Source organism: Astatotilapia calliptera, chromosome 23 (assembly GCF_964374335.1).
Source record: "Astatotilapia calliptera chromosome 23, fAstCal68.1, whole genome shotgun sequence".
Lineage (NCBI taxonomy): Eukaryota > Metazoa > Chordata > Actinopteri > Cichliformes > Cichlidae > Astatotilapia > Astatotilapia calliptera.
In genome coordinates, this window is record NC_137443.1 from 48,564,301 (window position 1) to 48,575,369 (window position 11,069).

Below are 11,069 nucleotides of genomic sequence, written 5' to 3' on the forward strand. Positions count from 1 at the left end.
ACATCATCAAAAACAGTTTATCTGCCTTTCATTGCTGCCACTTAAAGATGAAGCGTTTCAATATGACTGAAACATACTGATGTGATGTGTTGGATGATGCAGTGACAGCTGAGTTTCAGAATATCAGCTGTACAGTTCTGCCATTTGTCACATAGCAGGCATAAGTTTTAGAAGTTTTGAACTTTTGATTTGCCAGTGCACTGATACAGGTATGTGTAGGGAGAGTCTAAGGGGCTTGGAAAGAAAAGCGTCTGGCTTTCTTGAAAACATTTCATCTGAGAAGCTTCATCAGTTCTAAGAGCAATTGGTGGAGAGTCCCAGATTTTAAGCCCTATGGGAGTGTCCCCAAGAGGGTCATGGACCCCCATTGATCCTCTACCTAATCACAGAAGCCAAGGTGTGAAAACGGGTGTAGGTCACAATCAGCAAGTTTTGGGTGAGCTCACTGTGAAACCTAATCTCACCCTATCATATGACTTACTGCGGTCAAATGGCCCAAGATGTATGTGGGCATTAATGCGTCTGGGAAGGATCTCAGAACCGCATCATAGATGGATAGTTGGTGTCGTAAGCCCCGCCCTCTGTTCAAAGATGGTGGTGGCACGATGACCTGGATGACTGAGAATCTTCACAGACATACATGTAGGGAAAGGAGAAAAGTGATTACAGGCCCATTACATGTGTGTTGCTGCTGACTGGACTGAGCACATTCCCTTGGAAACAGTGAATGTTTTTCAGGCAGACGAACAAAAGTTGAGTCTCTCTCTGTTCAGTCCTAGAGCGATGTTAATATTGAAGTCTCCACAACTGATTTAGAAAGTGGAAGAATCAGCAGTATGTCAGCCTTCACTGCGTTAAATGCTTCCTCACTTCCTCTCTTTGTCTTTTATGAGTTTTATGAGTGCCATATATTTCCCATTTTTCATGAAGTGATATCATAAAAGCTGCATTGCAACTGCAATCTTAAGTAATGTTTTAGACTGTGTTCACTTCATAATATCATCATTTGCTGATTTACCTCTCCCAAAGCAAAGTATTTGGCCTCTACCTCATTCCCCATCACTGTAACTCAGATTAAAACAGGATTGAAACATTCTAGACATTTTTTAAATATTTTTTAATATACTACTTTATTCATAGATATTTTCAGCTGGGACAAAGTAACACTGAAAGTATCTGTTGCACCTCTGTAGTGACATTGCATTGCAGCTGTGAATTATATGCCTTAAAACACCTGCTTTATGGACAGGAACACAGATGTAGGATTCCAACTTACAGCAAGAGTCGCTGTTTCCAACAGATGGGATGCTTGATGGAAACCTGGAAGAGGAGTATATATTTTGCTGTTCAATAAGCACGGAGGACCTCAAACATTGACATTTCTTAAAGCTGATAGCAGTGGTAGGGGATGGCATATTGTTCCAGCATATGTTAGTGCTGAGATGACAGGCCTTAAGTGAAACGCCGCCACCTGCTAGCAACGCCTAATGTATGAGTCCATATGTAAGCACCAGGTGGAGGGCAAGCCTCGCAGCGTTGCTGTGATCAACCTTTTTAATGAGAGGACAAATTTATGAAATGGCACAGGTGGTGCTGTGAACATATTACACTCATGTCTTTGAAAGCTGGAAACTGTATAGAAATATTTTCTATGGCCTACATTACCTTTAGAATATAGAAAGCATTAATACTGTGAAGTGTTTAGGTATGAATGCCACTGATGCTGGTTTTTGTTGGTTCTGTTTGTTTTCTGTATGTCTCCATCTGAATTCCAGACTTTTTTTCCTTACTTGAAATGAAACGTGGGTTTACATAATCAGACAGCCATCCATGGGCATGCCCAAATGATATCTCTCCTTAACATTTTATAGGAGGTTTTTCAAATTTGGCACTCACTCGCTCAAAGGTAAGAGATCAAACTTCAATACAAATTCATGTCTTCCACACAAGGTAGAAAATCTGCTTGTAATTCAGCTCTGTTATTCAATAACAGAAGGTGGTGAACAAATGTTTGAATAGGTCTGGACAGATATGGATGTAAGTACGAAGCAGACTGCTTAGCAGATACATACAACTGCAGTCTTCATTTTTGTGAAAGTTCTTAAAGACGTGCAGAAAGCAATGGTGGCGTTGTGCTGGCTACATAGCAAGAAAGTTCTGGTTTTGAGCCTTTTTGTCAGCTGGGGTCTCATTTTGTGTGTGTTTTATTTCTAAATTATTTCTAAACTGGACACATCAAGTCATTTTTCTATTTTAAACTAAAGACTCTACAATAATACAGAGTAAGCATTTGGTGACAGCTGAAAAGAAAAACTCCCTAACAACAGGAAGAAACCTCTGTCAGAATTAGACTTGGGGAGGATTTAAAAGTAGAATGGGAGCCAGAGCCTTCAGTTTTCAGGCCCCTCTTCTGTGGAACCAGCTTCCAGTTTGGATTCAGGAGACAGACACTATCTCTACTTTCAAGATTTGGCTTCAAACTTTCCTTTTTGCTAAAGCATATAGTTAGGGCCTGCCGGCAGCATGGTGGTTAGCACTGTTGCCTCACAGCCAGACGGTCCTGAGTTTGATTCCACCACCTGGTCTGGTCCTTTTTGTGTGGCGTTTGCACATTCGCCCTGTGTTTCTGTGGGTTCTCTCCGGGTACTCCGGCTTCCTCCCACAGTCCAAAGACATGCAGACAGTGGGGTTAGGTTAATTGGTAACTTTAAATTCCCATAGGCGTTAATCTGAGTGTGAATGGTTGTTTGTCTCTGTGTTAGCCCTGCGACTGACTGATGACCTGTTCAGGGTGTAACCTGCCTCTTACCCTAAGGACAGCTGGGATAGGCTCCACCCCCACCGCAACCCTGAAAGGGATAAGTGGAAGAGAATGGATGAACACTTCCATCCAGTGCTCTAATGGGGTGATATGGTACTTTAAGGGCTTTAAGATAAGATGGGCCCGGATTATTCAAGAACATTCAAGCCAATATGGGCAAAATCTGCTCTCTCTTTCTAGTTGATCCAAAATGCTGCAGCATTTTAGCACTCCTGATAATAAATACAGTAGTCCAGCCCAGAAGAAATGCATAATGTTGTTTTCTATGCAGCACCTGAGAGAAGATGCTTCTGATTTTAGGGCTATTACACAAATGCAAGAAAGCAGTCCGACATATTTGTTCAAAATGTCCGTTGAAGTCCAAAGTAATGCCATCCAGAGTTTTATCTGAATTTGCTATGCCTTCTAATAATGCTGCCTAAGCAAAGCACGTATTACAAAACCCTGTAACACCACAATTAGACCTGTGTGGAGAGAACTCCTCATTTACATGAACAAATTGGAGTCGGTTAGATAGATTCAAACCAGTGCAGTGCAGTGCCTTGATTACATACGGCATCTGCTAATCTCTGTAGCAAAATAAGGCTATTTGAGTAAGAGTTTTACCCAACCTGCAAAGCCTCCAAGGCCAGACATGCTTGCTCAGGGTAGTACAGCACAAGCTGTGGCTTTGACTTCTGTATACCAGACATGTGAAATATTAGTAAATACAATTTCCATCCCATAAATGTCTACACTAATGTATTTGTTTAGCTGTTTATTTATTTGGTATATAGCAATACATTACACTGGTATATTTTTTTTTTTACTACTGTGTAAATACTATGGAAAGAGCACAATCACATCGAGTAAAATGGTAAATGGTTCTTATACAGCTCTTTTCTATCAGAGCAATCAAAGCGCTTTACACAGCTTACCTCATTCACCCACTCATACAAACACTGTGCTCTTTATATGTAAGGGCTTTCTATCTAACATTCACACACATTCATACTCTGATGGATGCATTGGAGAGCAACATGGGGTTAGTATCCTGCCCAAGCATATTTGGTATCCAGACTGGAGGAATCAAAGCACCAACCTTCCAATTAGCAGATGACCTGCTCTGAGCTATAGCTTACAAAAAACAGGGTTTAATAAACATTTAAAGGATTACAAAATGAATACATCGTCTTAACCTTAAAGACCAGCAATTTAATAACAATATAACATTATAATTTAGTTTGATTCTCCAGTTCTCCAATATCTAGCCAGTTTTACTAAGCTCCTTATATATTCTGATATATATGAAGGCACACATACAAGTGTGTGTGTGTAGGTGTGTGGGTATTTTTGTGAATTTTTTGATAATATATGGAATAACATATCGGAAACTGTGATTGTAGAACTCTTGGGTCAGCTTTTTCTCCCTTAAGACTTTATTTCATTGGACACGGTCATGTTTCGAGCCTAGATAAGACACTTTAAGAATAATAAACAGACTCGGCAGTAGATTTAAGTCATCAGACATACCAGTGCTTTGTGGTGAAGAGAGAGCTGAGAGTAAAAGTGAAGCTCTCGATTTAACAGTTGATCTGCGTTTCTGGTTACGAGCTTTGGGTAGTGACTGTAAGAACGAGATCGCAGATACAGGCGGCGTAAATGAGCTTTCTCCAAAGGTTGGCTGGCCTCTCGGCCATCTGGGAGGGGCTCAGAGTAGAGTCACATTGAAAGGAGTCAGTTTAGGTGGTTTGAGCATCTGACACGGATGCCTCCTGGGTGAGGTGTTCCGGTCATGTCCCATCGGAAGGAGGCCCTGGGGCAGACACAAGAGATTATATCTCTCGGCTGTCCCACCAGAAAAGCTGGAGGAGGCTGCTAGGAAGAGGGGGGTCTGCTTCTCCTGTGACTCAGCTCTGGATATGTGGAATAACTGGACGGATGGAGTGTCAGGGGCAGCAGTTCTGTAGTAATAATAATAATTACAATAAGTACTGTTGCCTCACAGCAAAAAGGCCCTGGATTTGAATCCACCATCTCTCACACACACGCACACACACACACACACACACACACACACACACACACACACACACACACACACACACACACACACAACGAGCTAATCATGAACATTTCCCCTTAAAATACAATCTTTAATTGCTGACAGTAGGAATTATACATATGCTCTTAGGCTAAACTTGGCCTTAATAGCATTAAAAATGTCTTTCATAACTATTAAGTGAATTTTGCATTTTTGTCAGTTTGAGAGGGCAGCAGTGCATAAAGAGCAATATGCAGTACTATACTCTGGCTATGTTTCAGTTCAGGCTTCACTTAAGCGTCGAAAGATTCACAGTAATAATAATAATAATAATACTTTTAAAAGAAACGGATTCTAAGGATTCGAGGCACTGAAAAGAGCTGGACTGCAAATCACCAAGCAGAACAGAACGTCAAGAGACCGGATATTTTCTAACACATTCATTCAGACAGCCAGAAACTGACTGTACACAACACATCTGTCTGTAATCACAAAATACGTCACAAACAGTGCTTCTTGTTGCATCTTAAAATGCAATGTGTGAACTGTTCCTCTTGAGTACTGAGATAGACAACAACCCACAATCCGCGTGTCAGCTCCAAGGTTGTTGTATAGCTTTCACTCCCCCACAATTCTTCAAAGTTAATGAAATCATTCTCACAAAGTCACTGGAGAGGTAGCTCTTTCTCAAGCTACCAAAAAGTGCACTGAGTAACACTGAATATTAAGAAAATGTAACCTGGAAACGTGTCATTGGTGTTTAAGGACACAGAAGACTTTGTCAGCTTGTGCATTCAAATTCAGAGTCACCTCCAAACACATTAGCTTTGGAAAGAAGGAGCAAACAGATGAAAACAGATGAAAGACTTTGGGGTTTGGGGCTGATGACTCATCTGGAAGTGTCACAAATTCGTGCTAACTGAATCTAATGGACTCTTACATTGTTGAATTGTATTATCACATCACTTTAAAACTATTTGAGGAAGAGCTAATTCAAAGTCAGAAAAACCTGCTTTGTTACTTTGTGTTCGCTGTGTTTTAAATGGTAATGAATGAGATATTTAGCTTTTTTCACAGCTGTATATTTCCTTTGTCAAAATGAATTAGAAATACAGTAATGTAGTAATAATTAGCTGTCCAGAAATCCTTGGCATGTTGATTGAAAAGGGTTTTATCTGCTTTTCTCTTTCAGGGATCCAAACCAGCCAGTTCCACAGGATACCAAATTCATCCACACAAAGCCTAACCGCTTCGAGGAGGTAGCGTGGACAAAGTACAACCCCAAGGACCAGCTCTACCTTCACATTGGCCTCAAACCTCGAGTCCGAGACCACTACCGAGCTACCAAGGTTGCGTTCTGGCTCGAACTGGTTCCACACCTTCACAACATTAATGAATTTTTTCAATATGTATCCACTACTACTAAGATACCTCCACAGGACACTACACCGTATCCTTATACCAAACGATTCCCGGGTAAAAACAACTGGCCCTCCACCACACGCCACCCGGGAGTTCCTTCTGCCAACACCAAGCAAACAACCAACCAGCGCAAGAGCGGGGACCTGACTGATGAGTCAACTGTGGTGATTGAGACCAAACGGGACTACTCCACTGAGCTCAGCGTCACGATCGCCGTGGGAGCATCGCTGCTATTTCTGAACATCCTCGCCTTTGCTGCACTCTACTACAAGAAAGACAAACGTCGCCATGAGTCCAACCAGCGCGTCCCCACCCCGCAGCGCAACTCTGCTCCAACCAATACTCCATCTACTGCCAATGATGTAGCCCATCTGCAGAGTGAGGAACTGATGTCTCTACAGATGAAGCAGCAACAGCTGGAACACGAGCACCACCATGAGTGTGACTCACTTCAGGCCCACGACACGCTGCGGCTCACCTGCCCACCAGACTACACACTGACTCTCCGCAGGTCACCTGATGATATACCACTGATGACTCCCAGCACCATCACCATGATCCCCAATTCCCTGGCTGGCATGCAGCCTCTGCACAATTTCAACACTTTTGGTGGCAGCCAGAACAGTACCAACTTGCCCCACGGCCACTCCACCACGCGGGTATAGCTCAGCTGGGACGGGACTGTGCCAGGTTCCCTCTGGATTAACAACTACCCACACGAGGAGAATATAAGTTATTCAGCAGATGTTATTTTGCTACCAAGCCTTCTTGAAAAGCATATACAATATAAAGTGATCATAAACTCACAAAACTATTCAAAATGAATGTTATTACAGTAATAACTGTTTGGAGCAAATTGTCACGAAGGTTTTCGAGGAGTGTTACCAAGACAAAGGGCAACCAGTGGATGACTGTTATATAATCTCATGAGACAAAAACAGCAGTTTCTATGTTGACAGACAAAGACGACAGTTGGTGAAAAGCAACAATGGAACACCATCTTTTCCTCCATGCACCTGACTTGGGCACATGAAATGTATTTATGAAAACTTTGTATAAAAAGAACACGAAAAAAGGTATATAGACATGAGTGGAAATACAAAAAGTTTTAAAGAAGAAAAACAATATTAAAATTGCTCCTGAAACTATTGTTTTCATTTTTATTTTGCTTGTGCTTTATGTTGAGGTTTGTGTAAATATACCTGAACATCGGTCATTCTTTCTTCCTGTTACGACTTGTGTTTCATTCATTTTCGCACAATGACCAAATTGCGATCACAATCCCACACTCGGAGAGTTGCACACTGCGGGTTCGCAGGTCACCACATACAGTACTGTCTCGTGCATTGCTTCGTGTCCACGTTTTAGATACTGCATGTAGAACGAGCTTTACTTTGCATTTCGGACATCTACTGTCTGACAGTATGGACTGACTCACTCCCATCACCTGCTGTCACCCTGTTATGCTTCCAGCAGTTTTCTGTCTCAGCACTGCCTGTGCTTACGATGTGACCAGCAATGTATTATTTAGAAATAAAAAGGCAGTGATTTTTTTGTATTAATATTAGTTGGATATGTTTGTAAAGAAATATATGTTAGATATTTTAAATTGTCATATGCTAGCAATATGTAAAGTATTGTGCCAGGATTGTGATATTTTGGGTTACAAAAAAGTGAATGAGTGTAAATATTAATGATGCTAATTATTATGAAATTACAACACGAGTAGTCATAACTCTCTTTCCATTTTGCATCCTATTATGAAAAAAGAGGCAGATGATTTTAAGCTACATTTGTAAATTCTATTAAATATATATTCATTTGGTCTATAAACCAGTCGAGATAACGAGGGTTTTAATATAGAGTTGAAAAGTCCTTATTTAGTAGTTAGTCTTGTATTTATTTGCAGTTTTGCCTTCGGTAATACTACGCATATTTCTGGACACTTGTATAAAGTTTTTCTGCAACATTTTTAATAAAATATCACAGTATTTTCTAAATAAAAAAATGGGCGAGAGATAGAAAAGAAACATGGTTCAAGGTCTGATCGGATTATTTGTCTGGTGTGTGTTTAATTGGAGAGTATTGCCACTGGACAAAAGAGCACACGTCAAAGCGTTTTCACTCCTACAAAGTCACATTCACCTTTGCACACATATTTCTACAGCAATTTATATTTTATAGAAATAAACTCACACACAAGAGTTGCTGGATTAGAAGTTTATCTGGGTTTATTGTGCCACAGCCACCCTGATAATAAAAAAACAGCTTCACAGCAAGAACTCAAACTTTATCTGAAACAAGGATGTTGCAAAGGTAAGTCTTTCATGTTGTTTTAAGTGTAATTCTTTAAAATGTTCATCTTGTTACAATTTCACGCTCACGTTCTTCATCTGTGTTTTATTTAGTAAAAAACACTTTGATTTATTAAAACGTTCAGAAATTACTCTGTCAGCTTAACTAGTCATTTTTTTTATCACAGTAAAAACAGTGATTAAAAACAAGTATTTTGTTGTGATTCCACTGTCATAGGCAAGGCAAGTTTATTGTGTAGCACATGTATAGCACAATTCAACAACAAGGTGATTCAAAGTGCTTTACAGAGACATTAGAAACAAAAACAAATAAAAAGCATGATTTAAAATTGATTAAAACAAGCAAAGGAACAAACAAACAAAACAGTATATAAAATCAAAACAGATAAAATCAAAACAGATAAAATCAGTAGTTAAAATGTAAGTCATACAACAGTCATACAACAAAAGTCTGAAAAAAATACTTGATTAAGTAGAGAAAAAAATGAGCTAACACATGTAAAAAAAAACCTTCTACAACTTATAGGGTCAAAATAATAATAACACAAATTTCACAATGAAAAAACAAAGAAGACACAAACACACACACGAATAGAGTTCCAGTATATTTGAAGCTTGCTTTTTTTGTTTTGTTTCATTGACATAATTATTGAGGCTTTAAGTATCAAATGAAATGTGTGTTCTTCAAGGGGAAATAAGGGGTTGTGCAAAATTGGAAACCAACATTTCCATCCATACGTACAAGTTTGGTGTGTGGAACTGACTGTGACTGTGCTACTGTCAGTGCCCTGTTTCCACCAGGTGACACTCATCAGTTAAATTCACCTCAGATTACCCTGTGGACAATCATGAGGACACCACTGGAGTGAGTGAGGAGTGAAATCAATGCAAGATGTCAAACTGAGGTAGAAGGATAACAGGATGGTCCATAAAGCAAAGAGTGGACCCTGTTGATGCCAGACTAGGAAATTAGTATCTGTCAATGGGTGAGAGCAGCCCACTCCATCCTGGCCTACACGCTTACAAAGGGCGTGGCACTCTTCCAATAAAACCATTTTCAATTTACAATGTATACCAGTATAATCTCAGATGACACCACACTAACCAGCAGTAGAAAAACTATTTAGTAGAATAATAACTATTTGCTTTAGTAAAAGTACTAAGAAACCAAGCTAAAAGTCCTTCAGTGAAAGTGTTAAAAGTATTTATTTGTAATTTTATGTATTTTTTCTGTATTATGTCATTAGATCATTTTTACTCTTGATTAACAAAAAATATTTTTTTAATTATTTTGCAGTAATTGAAAGAGGTAGCATTTTAGTTACAGTGAAGTTAAAGCACAATAGTTGCTATTACTGCATCACTCAGTCATTGTCAGTCAGCCAGTCGGATAAAGACTGCAGAAAATAAGTTATTATGGAGCCACTATTCAGCACGGGCCTGAAGCTGATCACACGTGACCACGTTGTTTGCACAGTCTGTCTCTGTGTAATCTAGTGGGACTGGCAACTGTTAAGGTTCAAAATATTGGGGATGGAGACAAGAGAAAAAACCACAATAACAACACTGGTCCGGCCGGGTTGAGTCAAACGATGATTTTAATGATCACACGCGTGGGAGATGGACACTGATGCAGACAGCCTCAGATCTCAAAATGGTGGAGCATTGCTCAAACTCTTATAGCCTCTGGTGCCTCCACCTTATCATAAAAGCCTAAACATTCACATGCTTTCTCTCACACAGCGCCTAAGCTACGACCTTGGCTCCCTGTTTATCTGCTCCTGCTGAGTTGGGGCAGAAAACTCCAGCATGTTCTGTTCTCTTCTAATCAGACAAATAAGGCGATGACTTTCTGCAAACAGTATTTCTTATAACTCAGCAGTATAATGCATCATAAAACAATATCATTCATCCACAATAAATCAGCAGTCTAATATAATGCAAATCAGTTTAACTAATGCAATAGTTATCAGCTTCTTCTAATTCAGGAGAATAATGCAAACTAAAACTACATAATAATTCACAATCTTTAGTTAGGGGTATAACTGTTTCTTGACTTTTCCAGTGCCTTTAATACCATCTGGCCCTGTATGCTTCAGGAAAAACTGAACAGGATGCAGGTGGACCCCTGCCTGGTGGCTTGGATCTCCGACTACCTCACCGACAGACCACAGTACGTCAGGCTGAAGGACATCACGTCTGACACTGTGGTCAGCAGCACAGGAGCACCACAGGGAACTGTGCTGTCCCCTCTTCTCTTCACCCTGTACACCTCTGACTTCTGCTACAACTCTGAAGTATGCCACATTCAGAAGTTTGCAGACGACACGGCCATCATGGGGTGTATCTGGGATGATCAGGAAGAGGAGTACAGAAGTCTGGTGAGGAACTTTGTCGCATGGAGTCACACAAACCACCTGCAACTCAACACCTCAAAGACTAAGGAACTGGTTGTGGACTTCGGGAGGTCCAGAGAAGGTCCACTGCC

General features: G+C 40.3%; 1 protein-coding gene across 1 annotated transcript in view; it reads left to right on the forward strand.

Annotated features, from left to right (window-relative positions):
* The window catches only part of nlgn4xa (neuroligin 4 X-linked a), a 108,159-nt gene extending 99,863 nt beyond the window's left edge, over positions 1-8,296 (forward strand). Inside the window, exon 6 of the mRNA XM_026158222.2 lies at positions 6,037-8,296. Coding sequence (XP_026014007.1) covers positions 6,037-6,931 — 895 coding nt within the window. The 3' untranslated portion in view covers positions 6,932-8,296. The remainder of the gene's footprint in view (positions 1-6,036) is intronic.
* Positions 8,297-11,069: the final 2,773 nt, after the last annotated feature.